This window comes from Asterias amurensis, chromosome 7 (assembly GCF_032118995.1).
Source record: "Asterias amurensis chromosome 7, ASM3211899v1".
Taxonomy (NCBI): domain Eukaryota; kingdom Metazoa; phylum Echinodermata; class Asteroidea; order Forcipulatida; family Asteriidae; genus Asterias; species Asterias amurensis.
In genome coordinates this window covers 4,091,152-4,114,189 of record NC_092654.1, presented here as the reverse complement: position 1 = coordinate 4,114,189, position 23,038 = coordinate 4,091,152, and the positions used below count along the sequence as shown (strand labels likewise).

The 23,038-nt window shown below is 38.5% G+C and overlaps 2 protein-coding genes across 6 annotated transcripts in view; both read right to left on the bottom strand.

The window, feature by feature from the left end:
- Positions 1-4,769, bottom strand: part of LOC139939410 (uncharacterized) — a 92,038-nt gene extending 87,269 nt beyond the window's left edge. For 4 of the 5 annotated variants that reach the window (XR_011786304.1, XR_011786303.1, XM_071935261.1 and 1 more), the window contains exons 1-4: positions 4,284-4,769; positions 3,098-3,397; positions 1,816-2,054; positions 452-587 (exon numbers count right to left, since the gene is read on the bottom strand). Coding sequence is in view for 3 of the 5 variants with exons in the window: in XM_071935261.1 (XP_071791362.1) it covers positions 452-587; positions 1,816-2,054; positions 3,098-3,397; positions 4,284-4,392 (784 nt within the window). In the remaining 2 variants the exon portion in view is untranslated. Of the gene's footprint in view, positions 1-451; positions 588-1,815; positions 2,055-3,078; positions 3,398-4,283 lie in introns of those variants that run through there. The other variant, XM_071935262.1, reaches the window with a different exon arrangement.
- Positions 4,770-5,797: 1,028 nt separating this feature from the next.
- Positions 5,798-23,038, bottom strand: part of LOC139939707 (histone-lysine N-methyltransferase EZH2-like) — a 29,090-nt gene continuing 11,849 nt past the window's right edge. Inside the window, exons 9-21 of the mRNA XM_071935791.1 lie at positions 19,850-19,941; positions 18,383-18,521; positions 17,671-17,834; positions 15,995-16,086; positions 14,931-14,971; positions 14,358-14,483; positions 13,935-14,048; positions 13,054-13,127; positions 10,760-10,855; positions 9,541-9,622; positions 8,874-8,954; positions 8,313-8,397; positions 5,798-7,679 (exon numbers count right to left, since the gene is read on the bottom strand). Coding sequence (XP_071791892.1) covers positions 7,616-7,679; positions 8,313-8,397; positions 8,874-8,954; positions 9,541-9,622; positions 10,760-10,855; positions 13,054-13,127; positions 13,935-14,048; positions 14,358-14,483; positions 14,931-14,971; positions 15,995-16,086; positions 17,671-17,834; positions 18,383-18,521; positions 19,850-19,941 — 1,250 coding nt within the window. The 3' untranslated portion in view covers positions 5,798-7,615. The remainder of the gene's footprint in view (positions 7,680-8,312; positions 8,398-8,873; positions 8,955-9,540; positions 9,623-10,759; positions 10,856-13,053; positions 13,128-13,934; positions 14,049-14,357; positions 14,484-14,930; positions 14,972-15,994; positions 16,087-17,670; positions 17,835-18,382; positions 18,522-19,849; positions 19,942-23,038) is intronic.

The window sequence follows — 23,038 nt, the reverse complement described above, 5'->3', positions numbered from 1 at the left end:
TCGAGAAAGAAGTAATTTTCCACGAGTTCGATTTTGAGACCTCAAGTTTAGAATTTGAGCTCTCGAAAATCAAGCATCTGAAAGCACACAACTTCGTGTGACAAGGATGTTTTTTCTTTCTTTATTATTTATTTTGGAGGTCAATGCATTGTCTGTTGTGAGTTAAACCAGATGTTGTCTTTTTTTTCTGTCAACACACAGTGTTAAAAGATAAACCCGAAGCGGTCGAAAGATAAACCCCCTTCGCTGGACGGTCTATTTTTTGTGGGTTGAACTCGATTCGGTCTAACTTTAGTACCTAGTACCGTTCAGACACACAGAGTTGAACTCGATCGGGTTGAACCATGAGTTAAACCGACTTTAGTACTGTGTCTGAACGCCCTCAAAGAGACATAACACATTCCCAGTCTTTGGCTCCACGTCAAGAGGTACTCTTCGGTTATCCACTTACTAGGGACGATGTAATCGGTGTAGGTGACAGGCTGTCTGAGTTTCAAGAGGGTAATGTCCGAGTCAAACGTGTCCTTATCATATTCTGGATGAACAATAATCTGCTCCACTTGAAGGATTCTCTCAGATCCTTCTTCCTGTGAAGAAAACAAAGACGTTTCAGGTCATTTTAGAGGTAGTCCTTCAAAAAGGAATTATCCATTTAAAGGAACACGTTGCCTTGGATCGGATGAGTTGGTCTATAAAAAGTGTTTGTACACCCGTTTGTTATAAAATGCATATGGTTGGAAAGATGTTGTAAAATTAGAATATAATGATCCACACACATTTGCCTCGAAATTGCGTGGTTTTCCTTTTACTTTGCGTACTAACACGGTCTGCCACAATTTTGACTCCCATAAATGGCCGACGGTGTTTGTCGACGAATAAAAGGAAACCACGCAATTTCGAGTGATATTTGTGTGGATCATTATATCCTACTTTTAAAATATCTTTCTAATCATATGCTTTTTATAACAAACGGTTACCAACGCTTTTGAAAGACCAACTCGACCGATCCAAGGCAACGTGTTCCTTTAAACCAAGTCTAGGGATAAGTAGGATTTTAATTTTGCATGGTGGACAAACAACTCAGTAAGGTTTGCGGAGTAGGATTTAAAACTTGAATCTGAAAAGCATTACTGACAGTAACGTTTCTTATATTGTGTAGATTATTCTTCCTCTATGGACATATAACCGCTCCAGATTTTTGACAAAGATTCTGATTTCTCAGAAATGCTACCACCTTTTGAAAATTGAAAGTTTTACACTCACAGGTAAGTTTTACGGTATACATATCTACAATTATACATAACTGAAACAACTAGTAGGTTCCAATTACCAAACATATACCATCCCTTTCAGGAGTCGAGATAGTTTTTTAAAAAAATATAAAAAATATTGAAGTCTTATATTTCGCGCGTAACTACCAAACAAGGTACTCAAGGCACTGAGTATATTATGTAAGCTTTCAGAAAGATAGGTTATTGCAGTGATGAATTCTGAGACCCAGTTATTTGGCACCTTATAAGGGTTTACTACGGCGCATACAGTAGCCACAGCAAGGAACACCGGGGTGAACCCTTTCTCTTTTTGATAAGTGCACTGGGTTCTTTTACATGCGTTACACAACACATGGGACCAACAGCTTTACGTCCCATCTGAAGGACGAAGTAATGTGTCTTGCTTAAGGACACAAGTGTCACGGCTGGGGATTCGAACCCACACTCTGCTGATCAGAAACACCAGTTTGAATTCGGTGCTCTGAACCGCTCGGCCAAGACACTTCCATAGGTAAGCTCGAGTGCCAAGTAGTTATCCACATACCTGGAAGATGTCATATTCTCCAAGACGAACTTCCATGTATTCCTTGATATCATAATCGAATCTTACGAAACAATGGGCAGCGGTAAGCACCCAACGTTTGCTAAGTAACACCCCGCCACAGAAATGCTTGTTCTCTTTCTTATTCCACAGTAAGGCCATCCATGGTGCCTGACCGACTTCGGTTGTTTTCCCGCCGACAACTTTCCCCCTGAGGCGAGGAATTCCACACTCTATGGGATCTGGAAACAAAATTTAAATAACTCTGTTTTACAAAGAGTAGGAAATATTAATTTAGAAAATAAAAGTTAAAACGTAAACTTAACTTTAGGATACAGACAAAAGAAAGTTAAAATGTAACATTTAAATCCAAGAAATTAAAGTTAAAATGCAATGTTTAAATCAAGGAATTGAAAAAAAGAGAACTTGTAGAATAAAGACAAATCAGGACGATAAAAATGTTAACTTTAAATCACAAAAATGACAGTTAAATGCAACCATTAAATTAATGAATTAAAAGTTGAAATGCAACCTTTAAATCAAACATTAAGAGCAAGGAAGTTCAGTTTAAAATGCAACTTTAAATCAAGGAAATCAAATTTAAAATGCAAACTGTACTATAGGATTTAAAGACAAATCGGGGAAATGGAAGTTAAAGAGGCAAATCACATAAATGAAAATTAAAATACAACATTTAGGCCTACTGTAGATTAAAGGGTAAATCACAGAAATAAAAGTTATGTAACGTTTACTGTAGGATAAACAGATAAAGGCAAATGACAGAAATGAAAGTTAAAAGGCAACATTTGCTGTAGGATAAAGGCAAATGACCGAAATGAAAGTTAAAAATGCAACATTTGCTGTAGGATAAAGGCAAATGACAGAAGTAAGATGGAATACCAAATTTGAGCTCTCTACCTGGTACAATAACTAAATTATGTGCTTTCAAAGTCGGAAACTATCAAAAAAATCACTTTTCGCGTCTCGCGCGAGTACAAAATGGCCGCCTTGACCAAATTTCAATGGGTCATATCTCGAAAACGACATGGAGTATGACTTAGCTTTTTTGTATGTGTTCATTTTTGCCACATCCAATCATTCTGATGAAGTTTCATCCAAATCTGAGCGGGTCACCTGGGAACTTTTCTGAAAATTGGTTGATTTGACACGGAATGACCCAGATAGATCTTACAAAATGAAGAGTAACAGTGAATTATTCGTTTAGCTCCTTATTTTAAAGTCATAGAAAAATGCAAAAACAATAACCTGAACAAATGTGACTCACAGCTACGAAGAGGACGAACATCATCACTAGAGGGCGCTACATCCAAGTTGATCGTCTTCTGAACCATCATGTTTGTACTTTTTTGGACGCCAAAGCACAAATACTGGCCCCTGTCGCTGTAATCAGCATTTAGAATAAGAAGCCCCTCCCCCTTCATGATGTAAACACGCTTCTCTGCATAGGCGTTTGATACTTCAATGGCTTTTCCATCTTTCTGCCAATCTATGAAGGTTGGGTTGAAGATGAGACACTCTAGAAAGACATCTTCCTCTGCCGAGACTGTCACATTTTCGTAGATCTCTGCAGTTAATTAACAAAGACATCAATTGACAAAACTTAAGAACCACAAACATAGGGCTAGCTAGATAAGTTCGGTTGGTTAAGCCCCGTCACGTCAGTCCGGAGCTCGTTTGTTCAATCCCACTCTAATCGATGTTTCTTTCTTCAAGTTCAAACAACCCCAAACTATTATTCAACAAAATTAAAATCTAAAAAGGTAGGGTACTTTGTACTCCTAGAACTATTTCGGTTTCGTCCGGCTAGACGATAGCCGGACGAAACCGAAATAGTTCTAGGAGTAGGGTACTTTGGTAATGACCCCAGCATTACATTGACTGACTGTCGTAAGGAAAGAGAGTTACGTTATGTTACGTTATCGCAACTGAACTAGACTAGCATGAGTGACCGGAGGGTAACGAACAATCTGTAAAATTTGTTCACACTTTTTCGTACAAAAATTCAGGAAAAATCAATTGGTAAACAAATATTTGAAGCGTTAAACAACTTAAATTAAAAACAAAGTAAAAAATGTTGTTTTCAATATAAAACACAAAAAAACAGAGCAATAAGGTTTATCGCGATTCAGAAACGCACTGCATTGTGGGAAGAAATATGGGGCGGTTACTATGCAGTTTGTACGACTCGCGCACGCAACGCCTATACCTTTGTGTGGGTTCAACAGCGCCCTCTCTTGATATTTTGCTATTCGCGATAAACCTTATGCATAAGTTTCCACATAAGGTAAAAATAACACTCAGTTGTACATCATTTAGTTTTCTCATAGAGTAAGGACAGAGTCAGAGACGAAACAACCGAGACTGTGGTGTGTTAGGATATTTTAACCGGTGTGGTTTTACAGGCACAACGCAATGGGTATTATTTCCCTTCATCATGATCGAGTACTTACCTGTAAAAAAATCGCCTTCAACTTGAAGTGAATGGCAAACTTGACCCAGCAATGTCACCAGAAACATCAAATTATAAATTTGATGACACAACATCTCCGTCCTCAACATGGTGAATAAATTAACTTACGAATTTAAACCAAGCAAGATTTAGTTGTTTAGTGGACAAACATGCACGACCTCGACTCAAAAACTTGTCCACGGCCATGTGATTTGAACTTCACACATCGTGCTCAAAAATGAGCACACGAAAAGACCTGTCACACTCACCATGCACAGTGCCACGACAAGTTACATGGTTGAAGAACGAAGCACAAAAATGGCTTGTTTTGTCAAAACTTTCCCTGAACCCTGCCACACAATGGTACGAGAATAATCAACAAACAAAGTACTTGACTTCAAAAGGCTGTCAAAAGAGGAGGCCAAGGTCACAAACAAAACAAGATTGTCCATGTCGAGAGGATGGAGTGCACACATGTTTTGGCGTATTTCAGCGATTTGCTCAATCTTAAGAATGCGTACAATTTTGCACAATCTGCAGATGACGTATGAAGATCGAGTGCGTATTCACGAAATGAGCGTCGCAATCTGCAGATTGGGCAAATCCCTAAGATGCGCTCATCACACACACAGCTCCGTGACCTAGTTTGACCTCTTTGTTTTTAAAGGGGCGGGAGGAGAGGGGGTGGTGGTCTGTCAAGCTTTTTCACTCAACCACAATATTTCAAATAAAACATGGATGCTTTTCAAAACTAAACTGACCAACTTGGCAATTTGGAGACTTTTTACTGGTCTTGCTCAAAATAATTGTTAGCATAAAAACTTTGATAGCGTTCAATGGAGAGCTACTGGTTGTATAAAACATTGTAAGAAACGCCTCCCTCTGTAGAAAAAGTTTTCCACTAAAATATTTGAATTTGATTTCGAGACCTGAGTTAGATTTTGAGGTCTCGAAATCAAGCATTTGAAAGCACACAACTTCGTGTGAGAAGGGTGTTTTTTCTTCCATTATTATCTCGCAACTTCGACGACCAATATCGAGTTCAAATTTTCACAGGTTTGCTATTTTGCGCATATGTTGAGATACACTAAGTAAGAAGACTGGTCTTTGACAGTTACCAAATGTGTCCAGTGTCTTTAAAGACAGAAGGGACTGATATTGCCTTTATAAAATGATTAATGGGCATCTTAATAAAAACTCGACACTCCATCAAACCAATTTGACATTCCTGCTTCCAACTCACAAGTTTATGCCAACTCTTTTTCCCCACAAAACCATTAAGTCTTACAACAACCGACAGCTGTCAACCATTCTTCCTTAATCCACCCTCTGCCACCTCTGCAGTCAAAACTCTTTCATAGAAAATGTTTGAGGAAAAACAACCAAGAATCATCAAAATTTCCTCTAAGTAACTTTTAAGGAACATAAAAAACAGTTCTACATCCACCCGAACACCATTTATTTGATTGTTCCCTCGACTACTCAAGTAACTGAGACTTTAACAAGTTTCTTCTGTTGAGCTATTTTTAATTCATTCTTTAAGTTTAATATGTACATCTTATTGGATTTGATCAATTTCTTGACAGTAACAAAGTAGTTAAACAAAATTAAGAATGTTTTTACTGTTAGTTAAGAAAAGTTTTTAAAGCATCAGATACATTTATACACAAACGGTAATAATTGTGTCTGACTTTATTTTTATAAAAAACCCTATTTCCAATGGAATTATTTGCAAATGGTTTGAATTAAATCTTCCGCCTGGAATAGCAGCATTTTGTAAGGGACACTCAGATAAGAATTCATAATTTGGTGTTAAGCAAAAAAAAAACCATACTTTCTAGTTGATTTCAGTTTTTTTAAAAGTGATGAGCTTTTAGGGTAACAAAACAATACTCAAAATTTGGTAGTTGAACCATGCACCTCATGAGTTGATTTATATGGAAACTTTTCATTTCTTAGTACATTAAAGATAGACAATTGCATCCAGATAAAGAATATTAATTTTGGTTTTACCTTTATACACTGATGTGTGTTAGCACTGTATACTCAGTACTTTCCCGAGCTCTGTGAAAAACAAAACACAGGCATATTACTCGGGCGAGATTTGAACCCATGACCTTTGCAATTCCAGAGCAGTGTCATACCAACTAGACCACCGAGATTGCCTGGTAGCTGGAGGCAGTTTGAATCCTATGTTTTAGCATGCCAACCAGCGTGGTTTGCTTATCAACAATGGATAGGTCTTTAAAGGCAGTGGACACTATTGGTAACTCAAAATCATTGTTAGCATAAAAACTAACTTGATAACGAGTAATAGAGAGCTGTTGATAGTATAAAACATTGTGAGAAACGACTCCCTCTGAAGTAACGTACCGGTAGTTTTAGAGAAAGAAGGAATTTTCCACAAATTTGATTTCAAGACCTCAAAATAAGAATTTGAGGTCCCAAAATCAAGCATCTGAAAGCACACAACTTCATGTGACAAGGGTGTTTTTTCTTCCATTTTTATCTCGCAACTTCGCCGACCAATTGAGTTCAAATTTTCACAGGTTTGGTTATTTTGTGCATATGTTGAAATACACAAATTGAGAGACTGGTCTTTGACAATAACCAATAGTGTCCAGTGTCTTTAACATTATGAAAATTCCTTGTTTTCGAGAAAGAAGTAATTTTCCACTAAAATATTTGAATTTGATTTTGAGACCTCAAAAAAGGTCCCGAAATCAAGCATAAAGCACACAACTTCGTGTGGCAAGGGTGTTTTTTCTTTCCTTATTATCTCCAACTTCGCCAACCAATTGAGTTCAAATTTTGACAGGTTTGTTATTTTGTGCATATGTTGAGATACACCAAGTGAAAACCCAGGTCAAAATTCCAGTTGAACCTAGTTAACTGGGGTCAACTGGTTCAACTGGAAAGTGACCAAACACGTCCATTTTCCATATTAACCAACTGGTTTGGACTAGGTTTAACTGTGTTCAACTAGGTTGAAATTATAAACCAGTTGGTTTCTGTCCATTTTCCATATTAAACCAACTGGTTTTAACTGTGTTTAACTAGTTTATCAACTGGTTTCAACTAGTTCCAGTTAAACCCAGTTTACCTAGGTTCAACTGGAATTTTGACCTGGGAAGACTGGTCTTTGACAATTACCAATAGTGCCCAGTGTCTTTAATGACAAATACAGTACTGACCCTGCATGACCTATTAAACCTCTTCTATAAACTCTTCTAATCACACTTTCTCTGGTAGTTCTAGAACATTACTCTACTTCTACGGGAGCAACCACCTATTTACAAAGCAGTTATCACCTCGACCTTTGACCTCTGACATTTATATTGGTACATCCATCTCTCTCTCGATGCCAACATACTTCAGGGCATCAGTTGCAGAGTATCTAAGACAGGAACAATCAAATGAAGAAATCATTAGCAATGTTTCAAACGACCACTGTTTTTTTATATTTCAACATCCCTATGTTTCGAAAAAAGGCCTTGTGAGTTACATGCTAGGGTTGGGATTAGCAAAATACACTAGGGTGTCGGAACATAAGGGTGTAATTTTCCAAGCCAAAAAAACAGACAACCCTCCTTTTTTGAAACCTTCAAAATGAGACTGTATTGTATCTGTAAAGAATGCGTGCTGACTAATTTGCTCATACGCCATACATAAAAGATTGTAGTTTATGATGAACACATGTAGGTCAGCTGAAAATAAACAAGCAGTTATGCAGTGATGCTCATGTCACCCAGCAACAGACACAACTCAAACAACATTTGTGTAATAACAAAGATCTAATAAGTACAAACTTTGAAAATTTAGTTAGAGTATGAACGGCTAGGGTTTGAGCGATTGTTTATAAGCGCTGGCTGATGAAGCTTGACAAAGGAAAAAGGGGAGCGACTGTTCCAGCGAGTTATGCTATGACTGATGATGTCAAATTTAATTAATCGCGATTATATCGAATATCGCGATATATTGTAAAAGATATATATCGTAAATAAAATAAATCGATATCGCCCAAGCTTACCTGTAATCAAAGAAGAGTTCTTCGCCCGTCTGGATCGGTCGCTTGGCAAAAATACCAATACGATGATCACCATTCACCATCATAACTACAGGATGATAAAACAAAGACAATTAAGTAAAGAAAACTTGTTTCCTATGTCATCATTACAACAGTTGGGAAGGTAGCGCATTCTAATCTACAAGCCGGACTCCTAGTGGTTGATACCCATGCCTACATCCTTAAGGTATGTGAGGGGGGTAACCCTGTTTCAGCCCCATGAGAAGGTGGCAAAGTGCCCCTTGTGGCAGTTGATGGACCCCCGCAAGGGAATTCTTTGTTCGACCTTGGCCCCAGAACGGAGTTCCTCAGAAATGGGAATAATAGAATAATGGCAGGACCCCAAAAACAAATTGGCAAGTTTTGGGTGCACTAACATGTGCTACAAAACACAACACTGGATGCCACTACGTCTACACATACATCACTTAGCACTCCAGGATTGCTCTAGAAATGTGACGTAAGGGAGAAGGCTCTACTGTGGCTTCCCTATGACTGAAACCCTATCTTCATTTTGTGCATTACCTTTTGCGTAGCAATTAGGGCTGTTGGAATGGTTGGCAAACCGGATCTTATTCCCTTTACGAGTTGCATCCACAACAAAGTCTATAAAAATCAGAACAGAACAAAAACTGATGAAAATTATGTTTACTTTCTGATTTATCATTATTTGAACCATCGATGATATTTGGGTGTCATGGCCCCAGCGGTTTTAGAGCATCAAATTCAAGATTATAGAGAACTGCGGAACTCTGGCTGAAATATTAAATCCCACTGGACGCCATTTTGGCAATTAACTCTTTTGATACAACAATTGATCAGTGCAGATAAGGGCAGACAAGGACCATTCCTATCAATGGGAAACAAAACATTTACTTGCTGAAATGGCGCCCATGCTCTAAATCCGAACAATCTGTTCGAATAATAGAAAAAGCTTTAGTTCTGCATCTTGCGCCTTCGGCGCTCTATAATCTTTGCTTTAGACTCCCCAGAGAGCTGAGAAAGATTACAGGAATGTTATCGGCCCAGTGGCCAGGGCACTAATGTAAAACGATGTGTTGACGACGCATTGATACATTGTTCTAAAAAATAAGCTATAAAAGTACTAATTAATATTTTTAGTATTATGATTATTATTATAGTTGCGCAAACAAAGTATTTATAAGGAAAGAAGGACAGACTAGTTTCTCACCGTTATTGAGGTTGAAGAGAAAGCTACACATGTATTTATCATAGACTTTACCACGTCTGTCAGCTTCATCTTGTGAGATTATCTAAAGAAGATAAAACGTTGCACGCAATAAGTAGTAGTAAAAATGACTGGTTTCTTATATGGCGCTCTATCACCCCCCTAGGGGTTCACAAAGTACTCAGTATTTTTTCCTGCTTAAGGTATGAGTGGAGGCACGTTTTTGCAGTATGAGACCTATTCCTTTATAGCAACCCGTTCTATGTTTCGGTGACCAAGTGATAAGCTGAGAGCATAGAGTTATATATAAGAACTAGAGGGCGCACTGGTGATGCTGTGTGCACAAATACGACGTGACCGCAAGGAGACACGTGCGCCATTTTGTAAGATGAACGTTGTACGTGCGTTGAATGTGAAATACACCTCGTGTGTGTTGATAAATACACGTTTGTGTGATGCTGTTTTGTCCAACTTACAAATTGGCCGCCTGCGCGCATGCCGGGCCGCGTATATAGGCCAGTGCAGCCTCTAGTTCTGATATATAACTCTTTGGCTGAGAGACAGGTTCTTTGGTGTTTCTGTATGAGTACCCTGCTAGTCTCAGACGATGCTGTTGTATTTTAGTAGATAGTTTTGGTTCATTGCCATACAGTTCAGTATTTGTCTTGTTGGCTACAGTGTACATTGAAACATTTTTGCAGAAGTTGTGTGTAGTTTATTAAAAAAATTTACTATAAACAATAATGATCAGCTTTGAATTGACATGAAAAAAAAACTGTGACAAAACAGTTTCTTTTGTCTCACTCTCACATGCTAACACCCGTTTCAGACAGGTGCGCCAGAGTCGCGCCAAACCGAATAGATTAGGAGCGACTCCAGGTCGACCCTTATAAATTTTGGTTCCAGACAGGCAAACTTAACTTAACATTTACACTAGGTTGGGCTCATAACAAGATCGACATCTGAACCCAAGGCGCTCCAGAGTTGTTCTGAACGACTGCAACAGTCAATCTCTAGACTTCTAGTGCGTCCAGTCGCTCCTAACTGTTTAAGACATCAAACTTTTCTTGCACTTAATTCAGAATTTGGTTCGGCAAGACTCTGGAGCGCCTATCTGAAATTAGTGTGGAATTGCCCACTTGCCCAAGTTTTGTGTAGCACCCATCCAGTTTCTCTTCCAATTCTAAACAAAGCTTAGATGACAAATGAATAAAAAACTTACTTCTCCACAGTACTCAGAAATGAACTCATTTTTCTGAGCAGACTGTTTGATGAAGATTCCCCACCCAGCCACATCAGAAGGTGCAAGCAGGAGATGCTAAAGTATCAATAAATAACAGAGTTTCAAAAAGATTATTTCAAATTAGAAATATCTAGACCTGGAAAAAAACCAGCAGAAGAAAAAGGGTGTATGTACTTTTTGTAGGACAAAAACCACAAAGTCCACAGATTTACACTAAACTTACACAGTTTGCAGATAGTGATAGTAGAAAGCTTCCCTGAAAATATTATGTGCTAAAGTGCTGTAGTTTTGGGGTAATGAGTTAAACAATGTCATGAAAATAATTTTGGTCTCATGAGACCAAAATTATTTTAAGCATATACAAACGGATTTTCATTACATTGTTTTACTCATTTCTCAAAAACTATTTTAAGGGAAGCTTTCCCCTATCATTATCTTCAAACCCTGTAAGTTTAATGTAAATGTATGGACATTTTGAAAAAAGTACCCCAATCCTTTAAAATATCACAGTGATAAAGTACAGTGGAAATTGACTGAGTAAATTTAAGTACAAACTTTGGTGAACAAAGACAAATCGACAAGAACGAGATTTGTACCTGCGACCTCAAGTTTAACGAGCACTCACTCTAACAACTGAGCTATCTACATGTACACCTATGTTTACAGTCTCCCTATTTTTTCCAATATTTTTGTTGGGAGTGCTAGTCAGAAGCCACTCAACACATAACACGGCCCAATTTCATAAAACATGTAAGCACGAAAATTTGCTTAGCATGAAATTTCTTCTTTGATAAAAACAGGATTAAACCAACCAAATTTCCACGTGATTTTCATGATAAGCAAACAACAGCTGAATACCAGTAACAAGCAATATGCAATAAATGTAAATTTGGTTGGTAATCCTGTTTTTAACAAGGAAGAAGGTTCATGCTAAGCAAGTTTTTGTGCTTACATGTACATGTTTTATGAAATTGGGCCCTGATGTGTTGTTAATAATAATAATAATAATAATAATAATAATAAAAAGACTTGTAATGCGCACATATCTACCCTACTTGGTGTTCAAGGCGCAGAAACAAGCAGGGGCTCTAACAACCTAGCTATATCTAGCCCCATGTTGGCGGTCTCCCCATCATGTCAATATCTTTGTTCGAGGGTGCCAGTCAGAAGCCATACATCCTGGGCCCAATTTCATGGCTCTGCAGCTTATATTACCGGCAAATTCTGCACTTACGATCACCATTTTCCACTTACGTAGAAGCGCCAAATTTCTGCGCTAGCTGTGCAAACGTATAATGCCTAGTACTGTTAAGTACGCACGCGCACAGGCAAAAATTTTCCTGCTAACCTGTGAACTACGCTTGGCATAAGCATAAAACTCCCTGCTTCCATAAGCGCCGATTCTTTGCCGCCGGTAAGCAGAGCCATGCTATTGGGCCCAGTAACTTTTGTATCTGCTGCATAACCAGGGATCAAACCAAAGTCTATGATCCAACCTGGGAAGTGGCAGGAGTGGGATCACCTTAAGGGGATGTAAGGTAATCCCTATACTACCACTTCCTAGGTTGGAATGTGTTCTGACATGCACCCCTGAACAAAGACATTAACAAAACGAAAAACCGCCAACATTAGGGCAAGATAGCTCAGTTGAATCCTTAGGTCGCAAGTTCAAATCCTTTTATCTTTGCTAACTCAAAAATTAAACAACAATATTACAGAAACATTTTAGAAATGTGCATCAAGGAATTTTCATGATGTTAACTGCAGTGGACACTATTGGTAATTGTCAAAGACCAGTATTCTCACTTGGTGTATCTCAACATATGCACAAAATAACAAACCTGTGAAAATTTGAACTCAATTGGTCGTTGAAGTTGCGAGATAATAATGGAAGAAAAAAACACCCTTGTCACACGAAGTTGTGTGCTTTCAGATGCTTGATTTCGAGACCTCAAAATCTAACTCCGAGGTCTCGAAATCAAATTCGTGGAAAATTACTTCTTTCTCGAAAAACAACGTTACTTCAGAGGTAGCCAGTTCTCACAATGTTTTATACTACCAACAACTCTACATTGCTTGTTACCAAGTAAGTTTTTATGCTATTTTGAGTAATAACCAATAGTGTCCAGTGCCTTTAATACAAATCACACCCTTGACAAACCAAGCGCACAGTTTAAACCACTTTGACCTATGATCTAAAAATAAACTCCTCAGTAAACCTGTTGGTCTCACATGGTTTAAGAAGCTTCTCAAAAACAACTCCGGAGTTTTACCTTCTTCCAGCCTCGTTGAAGACTCACATTCTTACAGGAAATGTTATCACTATCAGCATGTTCTGGGAAATTACCTTCAGGGTAGAGATTGAAAGCATGGTATCTTATATTATCACAAATCCCTTTCTCAAAATCTGCTCTTCTTAAAAAACCAATTATTTGGCTTAACACCCGGTCACACAGGCCCCGATAACGAGAACGGAGACGAGAACATTAAAAATGCACGCACTCGATTGGTTGAATTGCTCCACGCAGAATACGCCCACGCTTATTCAACCAATCGAGGGCATGCATTTTTATCAGTCTCGTTCACGGGGCCTGTGTGACCGGGTCTTTAATCAGGCACGATATCGGGTTCTTTTGGAAATAATAGAAACATTTTATTGAGTCCTGACAATACAGATTGTACAGGCTTGTGTAGCCTTTCCAGGCATTTTCGGAAATCTGACTAAAGCAGAAGAAATATCATGCCAGTTAAGTGTTGGTAATGTTGTTTCTGATAACCAGGAACCAATTTCTTAGAGCTGCTGAAGCACACAAACTAGCTATAGCACAACACAAAGTATGCTTTCCAGAATAAAGCCCAGTTCATACTTCCTAGGAACGCGAATTCGAAGTGAATTTTTACGCCACAGCTGTTTTCGCTGCGAATGTTCCGCATGAGTGGAGTATCTCAACCGATGAGAATTATTTTATGCGATTATGTGACCGAAATAGGTATCAAATTCGCAAGGAGTATGAACTGAGCTCTAAGTTATCAGCCAAAATACCATTCAACATGTGTTTTCTGTGACTGGTTTCCTGTTTTTTTTGCTTAGCATGACATTATTAAACAAGATTTTCTGCTTAAGCAACTCAAGGGAATTGGGTACTGGACTTACTTGCTCCGCATGTACCACACAGATCGGGATCGCATTCCCTCACTGCCAAGTAACATGGACACTGCTTGGTGTTACACTGTGCCTTACAGCGACATCCTGGAAAACGATTCTGACCTGGGTAGGAAAAAAAACGAAAAAACCACAATGGTCACACAGAGGTTACACATAGGTCACACACAGGTCACAAAAAATTCACACAGGTCAAACAGAGGTCAAAGTGATGATTAATTAACTTTAAATAGTCCTCATTTACAAATTTTGCACTGGAAAGGTATAAAATACCATGACAATTTACACCCTTTTAACATGTGGTTAGGGACTTGTAAGTTTTTCCCCACTAACATAGAGAATCTATCTACTGGAAAATGAGTACGTCCAAAAAAATGAATTTGTTATTTCCCTCCTCTTTAAACAGAAACTCACAGTCTGAGCTGCACTGGCAATATTTCTCGCAGAAGTTTTGAAGCATAATACAACTGCACTCAGCGTCACATGGCTTGCCGGGATGGTCACATGGTTGGTAGTTATACACGTGACTGGCTGTAGAGTCTACAACAAATTACAATAACATCATTACTTCAAAACCTTTATTGCTTTCAAATAGCAAGTTTTCATTCAAAGCATAGACAAGGGAAATCCACTGCATAGAAATATCAAAATAACTGGTGCTGTGTAACAAGTTCTGATCACAAGACTTATACAGTTGTTGTTTGCTGTGATGGGATCGTGGTGTTTTGTACAACTGAGGGGGCATATGGCAGCCGAGGCAAAGCTGAGGGTGCCATTTACTCCCCCCCAAGGAAAAATGCAAAAAACAAATATTACTAGATACACAAGTCAAAGAATTAGCATAGCGTAAAATCTAAAACTGAAATAATCATAAAATTTAAAAAAGTCCATAAATATTCACCATACATATTTTATTGCTTTACAAAAATAAGAAAAATGAAAACAAATATTTTAGTTCTACAAAGAGAGAAAATGAAAGTACATTACCTTTCTTCAGCTGGATTTTTCTACAGTGCATGGACCACATTCTGTTTGGAGGAAAAGTAAAACACTTAAACTTAAAGTATAACCAAAGCACTCAAAGAACTCAAACGAAGTCCAGGGCTCAAATTTGACATTGGACCACAGGTCAAAAACCAGTGATTTTAGCCTCGGGCCAGGACACTCATGACCTGACAAACCTTTGTTTTTCAATTGAATAATAATACCTCACTGTGTAACATGTCTTTAACAAAACAAATTATGTTGACTTTGAGTCTGGCAATACGATTCTGCCGAGTATCATTTTTAACCCATTCCCCATAACACAAATGAGATTATCTTTTCTTAGTGCTTGTTACAAAAAGAAATGTACATGTTAATCTCTGTATAATGCTCTATCTTATGAAGATTCAGGTCTTGTAAAATAAATTATGTTCTGTAATATATCAACACTAGAGGGCGCTATTCCCACATCCCTTGTTGCCAAGTCATGAGTTACTCTGATGAATCAACGTGTATTTGGAAGTTATACTCTGTGAAGATATCCAAGGGTTTTTTTTCGAAAGGGAGGATGTAATATATCAACACTAGAGAGCGCTATTCCCACAACCCTTGTTGCCAAGTCATGAGTTACTCTGATGAATAAACATGTATTTGGAAGTTATACTTTGTGAGGATATCCACTCATTTCATGTTCCTTTAAAGGGTCTGGTACTTTTCTGGTACTGGTTCACAGATTTATATTAAACTTACAAAGCTTGAAGATAATGATGATAGAAAGCTTCCCTTAAAATGTTACTTGCTAAGGTGCTGTGGTTTTTGAGAAATTAGTAAAACAAGTCACAAAAATAATTTTAGCTTCTAGCACGTATTTACCAGTTATTATCCTGACATAGTTTTACTCATTTCTCAAAAACAACAGCACCTTAGCAAGTAATATTTTAAGGTAAGCTTTCTACTACCATTATCTTCAAATCGTGTAAGTTACATGTAAATCTGTTAACATTGTGTTTTGTATCCTAAAAAAAAAGTACCCAAATCCTTTTTTCCCTACGGGAGATTGGTCTAACCTCTGTTTACGTTTCTTCTTTCTGGGTGGTGTTGGATTTCTCTCAGGTGGCAACTCAGCTAACTCTCCTTCTTTGACGGCAAACTCAAAAATCTGATTGAAGGAAACAATCAAAAAGGTTGGTGGTGTGAAGAATTGAAGTCTGCCCCAAGCCCTGAGCCAATATGGCTCATCAGGCTGGTGTTTATATCCGGTTTCCTTGGCAACAACTGAGAACATTCATATTCTCCCAGGACATGATGCCAGTCTATCGCTGGTAACTCCCCAGCTCTGACTTGAACCCATTTGTACTCCTGGGTGGAGAGAAGCAATTATGATAATGTGGCTTGATAAGGACTGAAGTCTCGCTCACTCCCCAGACCAAGATTCGAACCCACACTTGGGTTGGAAATAGGTAATAAATGATAAATTCCAACAAAAGTTCTTTAAAAACAGTTTATTGTTCTGGGTGGCTGAGACACAGTCACATGGAGTTCAATAATATAGGCTAGTGCATGAAGTTTAGACCTTTTACTGTTGAATGAGGTGCTTGCTAAGCTAGCTAACAATCAATCTTAATCGCTAGCTAGACAAGCATGCACCTCATTCCACGCCTAACGCGCGCATACCGATTATTTGTAGTAAGGTCTATGGTGAACTACATACGCATCAAAACATCACACATGCAAAATGTGCTAGGAATAGTTTCACGAATCGGACAATATACACTTTAACCCTCTCTCTTGCTTACCTGTCTACATGTCTTGGTTTTCAGCAGCGATGCAATGGTACAATATACACTTTAAGCCTCTCTCTTGCTTACCTGTCTACATGTCTTGGTTTTCAGCAGCGACGCGATGGTGCAATATACACTTTAACCCTCTCTCTTGCTTACCTGTCTACATGTCTTGGTTTTCAGCAGCGATGCAATGGTACAATATACACTTTAACCCTCTCTCTTGCTTACCTGTCTACATGTCTTGGTTTTCAGCAGCGATGCAATGGTACAATATACACTTTAAGCCTCTCTCTTGCTTACCTGTCTACATGTCTTGGTTTTCAGCAGCGATGCAATGGTACAATATACACTTTAACCCTCTCTCTTGCTTACCTGTCTACATGTCTTGGTTTTCAGCAGCGATGCAATGGATACACTTTAAGCCTCTCTCTTGCTTACCTGTCTACATGTCTTGGTTTTCAGCAGCGACGCAATGGTGCAATATACACTTTAACCCTCTCTCTTGCTTACCTGTCTACATGTCTTGGTTTTCAGCAGCGACGCAATGGTACAATATACACTTTAACCCTCTCTCTTGCTTACCTGTCTACATGTCTTGGTTTTCAGCAGCGATGCAATGGTGCAATATACACTTTAACCCTCTCTCTTGCTTACCTGTCTACATGTCTTGGTTTTCAGCAGCGACGCAATGGTACAATATACACTTTAAGCCTCTCTCTTGCTTACCTGTCTACATGTCTTGGTTTTCAGCAGCGACGCGATGGTGCAATATACACTTTAAGCCTCTCTCTTGCTTACCTGTCTACATGTCTTGGTTTTCAGCAGCGATGCAATGGTACAATATACACTTTAACCTCTATGGTGAACTACATACGCATCAAAACATCACACATGCAAAATGTGCTAGGAATAGTTTCACGAATCGGACAATATACACTTTAACCCTCTCTCTTGCTTACCTGTCTACATGTCTTGGTTTTCAGCAGCGATGCAATGGTGCAGTAGTTATTGAAGAAGACACCTCGTAGTACTCTAAAGAGAGATGCATCCGAACCGCTCCAATCTACACCGGGGCGGGTCACACTCACATTGACTTCACTCTCAGGAGAGGCATCTTTAGATCCTTGGGGGAAAATAAAAACAACTTCTTTCATTTTATCTACCAGCAAATATTCAAAACAACTGTAATATCCAGGCATGCAACTCTCCACCAAAAATAAAACATGGACACATTTTTTCCCTATTGACCACGCCTACTGAAGCTAGCGGCGTATTGGGTCCTTACAGCATCTGGTACCCCCTGCATCCCCTTATACAACAAGCAATAACAACACTACGGAGCCAGACTCTGCACAAAATAAAGTAGAAGGTATGCTGTCATGGAGAACTTGTGTCTGGGTCGGCAATGCTTTTGTGCGTAAACTCCGCAGAGCATCCAACTTCCCAGGTTGTGTCGCAAACTTAGGTCTGATCCCGGGCTACACAGCAGTTACAGGTTGTATGGCTTCTGATGGTTACCCCCCGAACAAAGATGTTGAGGCTAGATAGCTCAGTTGGTAGAGCACCGGCACGCTTATCCAAGGTCGTAGGTTCAAATTGCGTTCCAGAAAATTTTACTTTGTTCAACTCACAATTACTTAGAAAATGGAAAAAGAAAATCAGAAATTTTACCTAGATGTATTTTTTCTGGCGTCATTTCATTTGGGTTTATCTTAATGGGTACACCTTCCTCCGATCTCGTCAAATGTCGCTTGGTGCCACTTCGGTTCTTCTCAGCTGATCCCGGGGAGTTGAGTGCAGATTCCTTCGGCTGGAAGCAAAACAGAAACTATTTATCAGAAAAATCATTTTTATTTTTTCATTTTGCCTAGTGTGTGGCTCCAATCCTCCCAATCCACCTGATGTCATCATCAGAATAATCTTGGAACCGCCATACTGGTGGGCAATGCAACTGTGCGTTATTCAATTAAGTGCGCATTTATGGCGACGCGGCGTTTACACGTAAACCTATTGCCAACCAAAATGGTGAGCGTGGCACAGTCGCCCCGTGTGACGTGCGTTCAAGGGGTCAATATGGGTTAAACCAAAATTAAAATTCTTTATCTCCGATGCATGCAAATTTCCATCTATAAAGATTGGAATGCCTGACCATGTGACAAGCACTTGTTCTGGGGCCAGTGATTGCCTCTGGGCCTACTGGCCCCAGTCCTTCACTTCGGCAATTGGATACAGAAGGGTTACAGAGTGGCGGAAACTTGGACAAGATTGGAATGCCTGGTCCCAGTGATAAGCAATTGTTATCTCGGCCTACCAGCCCCATTCTGGTAAAGCACTTGTTCTTCGGACTTACTGGCCCCAGTCCTTCTAAATCCTTTAATTCGGGCAATTCGATACAGAAGGATTGTAGAATGTGAGGGTTAAAGAGTGACGGAAACTTGGATAAGATTGGAATGCCTGGTCCCAGTGATAAGCAATTGTTATCTTGGCCTACCAGCCCAAGTCTGGTAAAACACTTTCTCTCCAGGCTAACTGGCCCCAGTCCTTCTAAATCCTGCACTTTGGCAACTGGACACAGACGGATTATAGACTGTAGATTTGAAAGAATGAAGGGAACATGGATTGGATAGCCTGACCCCAGTGATGAGGAATAGACTGATCCACTAAGCTCCGCCCCTTTGCGTATTGACCAATCACAACGCAACGAATGTCCGACAAATAAGGTCTGACATGCATGCGCGGATCTTGGCACGCACGCGACAGAGTTGTGCAGAGAGGCATTGGAGAGCCCCACTGGATCGGTTATTTGGGCCTGCCAGCCCCATTCCTTCCGAATCCTTCATTTTTGCAATTAGAAGGGAATGCAAGGGTTACTATGCTGTGTAAAATACTTATGTTCATCGAAAGGATGTTTTACCCTGTTGCAATCATAGAGATTTTGTGCAACAATCAGGGAGATATTTAGAATTACATACAACATAAGAGAAAAAATGTCCAAAATCAGGGAGATTTTCAACTTTGTTCATCAGAACATGGAACGATTGGCTTATTTTCAGGGAACTTTCTGCAGAATTAGGGAGAGTTGGTAGCCCTGGCATTTGATGGGTTTTGTGGAGGTTACATTTTAAAAGAAATATTTACCTGAATCATGAAACAGTCTGGACCGCACGGTTCCGTTTCCTGTCTCATCTCGGTACTTTTAGGCTTGGTCTGGCTGGGTGTCGGGTGGTAAGCTGTCAATAAAATAAGAGATAAACTTATATCATCTAAACTTGTAAACTCAAACATCTTAACTTATAAACTCCAACATTTAAACTTTAAGTATGGCAACCGTTAGCTTGAATTGCACTTGTGTGAACATCCGCAAGACCACAAACAAACATGCGCCGAGTCATATGTAAATTCCTCAGTCAATAATTTAATCAATTTTTTATGTGAAATTGCATGGTGAGGTATCAACATATAATTTGGCTTGCAGTAACACCATGTGTGTATCTACTTGCCCAGTAGAGCTTTAGCTCACTAGCAGCCTTCAAGAAATCTCTCAAAACCCACCTGTTCAACTGATTTGCTTGCTTTTATTTATTCTTTGCTGTTCGTTTATTTTGTGTGTACAGCGCTGTGGTACTTTCCCCTGTAAGTTAGAGCGCTTTATAAACACCTTGTATTATTATTATTATTAGAGGTTGTCTTAAGAAAACTGTCTTGCTTTATTCTACTACTGTGGAATAGACTGTTCAGGCGGAAGGTATAGAAAATTGGCTGAGGCTACTACGAATACTTTAGCTTATAGGATCGTCGTTAACTGCACTACCGCTGAGTGAGTTCTTAAATTGCTCTCAACGTTTCGACTAGCTTGCTCTAGTCATTGTCAGTAGACTAGGATTCCTTTTTAGTACTTACAATAGGATGGATATCTCAAGAAAAAACATAATAACGTTGAGCCCAAACTTCCTCGTTTGAGGTAAATTTTAAGTAAGTTGTATTTAATTACATAACGATCAATGGCAAATGCATGTATAATAAATATATATAAATGGCAAAAACTTTTGCAATGGCTTGAGGTATGTTAATGCAAGTAAAACAAATATCAAGAAATTTTGTGCTAAAAATACATTTGAAAAAATACTAGATGGCAATTTTTTTTTGAAATGATACCTGACATGACAAGTTACAAATTATTCCATCAGGTCCATGAGTTCAAGTTGACAAGAGTTACGAGAAATAAATATAATTTTTGGGGTTGGACAAAGAATTGACTAGAGTGGGATTCGAACCAACGACCTATGGATTAACGTGCCGGCGCTCAACCAACTGAGCTATCTAGCCCTATATTGGCAGTGTCCCTAAAAATAAATAACTAAAACTACACATAATAAATATAACTACACATGAAAGTTAACGCAATTTTCTAAATTTGTCTCTGAAAAAACGAACATGTACCTTTTTTGTTTACCAATTATAATAAGAGTTAAGTTCACAGTACTGCTAATTCTCTTCACTTTGACCCGTTGTTCTTCAATGAAAAGGTATTAAATGGCAAAACACAAGGAAGTTTTCCAGTTCTCATTTCAATGAACAGGTTTGGCATTTAAATTTCCTCTGTGAAAAGTGTCATTGCTGTAACCAGACAAATTGCATCTTCATGTTTATAAATGCACCCGAAAAAAAACACGTGTCTGTCTCCAATGAATTGACAAGTCTTAAAGACACTGGACACTATTGGTAATTGTCAAAGACAAGTCTTCTCACTTGGTGTATCTCAACATATGTACAAGATAACGAACCTGTGAAAATTTGAGCTCAATTTGTGGTTGAAGTTGCGAGATAAATATGAAAGAAAAAACACTTTTGTCACACGAATTTGTGTGCTTTCAGATGCTTGATTTCAGGACCTCAAATACTAAATCTGAGGTCTCAAAATCAAATTTGTGGAAAATTACTTCTTTCTCAAAAACTACATCACTTCAGAGGGAGCCATTTCTCACAATGCTTTTGTCTATCAACCTCTTCATATTACACGTTACCAAGTAAGGTTTTATGCTAATAATTATTTTGAGCAATTACAAATAGTTTCCACTGCCTTTAACATGTAAAGTACAAACCTAATGTGTATGGAAAAACACAAGTGTTTCTTTTAAAAACTACAGCTTTACTATGCTACCTAATACTCTGATAAAAAGGGAAGAATTGTTAAATGTAATGTACATAATAAGAGTAAATATTTACTAACAAAGGATGATTCTTCTACACTTTCATAGCTACAGACAATGAGCAAGTTGGAGTGTGCACAATGGTTAACTAAAGGTTGACCATTTGCACTCGAACCCAGGCTGGTCGACCATTGGTTGACTACTTTGGTCGACCATTTGGAACCAGCCTCAAGCCCATCGTTTCTTAACTGGTCCCAACAGCATGTTCCATTCTAACATGTGTAAAGCGCAAAGGGGAACCAGTGACACTATAGAGAAAAGACGGAAGGTTGACTTGACTTCCAAATGAGTCGTTCGAGTGAGTGCTTCACTGTGCATCTAGGTTATTATTATTATTATCATTATGTTTTCGTCCAAGATTTCAACAAACAGTACAGAATACAATATTACCGAAAAAATATAACAGTATAAGAAACAATGAATGTAAACTTAAAAAACATGTGACACCTAGAACAATTGTAAAACAATGATGGAATTGAAATAGAACACTGACACGCTGCTGGTCATTAGTCAACCATGTGTCAACTACTTGTGCCCACTTGAACTTGCTCTTTGTACAATGAACATATAAAAAAAACTATTACATGTATCAAAATTCAACTTCCCCCAAAAAGTGTTAATTGTACATGTATAACCTTTGTCCACCATAGCTGCATTGAAATAACATGTTATCTTAAAAAATACGATTTGCACTTTCGTTTGACTTGTTTCTTAAAGATGCTGTCAGATTTTTGGCCCCAAACACTAAAAAATAGATTTATTTGAGTGGATGGTATTTCAAAGAGTATCACCCGCTCTAATGAAAAAAAGTTTAACTTTTACTTTTAATGGTCAGGAACTATAACAAAATTTAAAATATTTCTTATAAAACACATAAGAATTGGTCACGTGATATAATTGTCGGGATCCTGACAAAAACTAATTTTGAGCACTTTATTTCACTGCTACTAATAATTGGCGGACTTTTTCGAGCAATGGCTCAAATGAAAGCTTGTAACTTCTCAACCCCCATCAAAATACATATTGAATTTTAAATCAAAATTTTTGGGTCAAATCGGCCAAAAATCTGACATAGCATCTTTAACAGAGCACTTTTACTTGCATTGCACAGATGAAT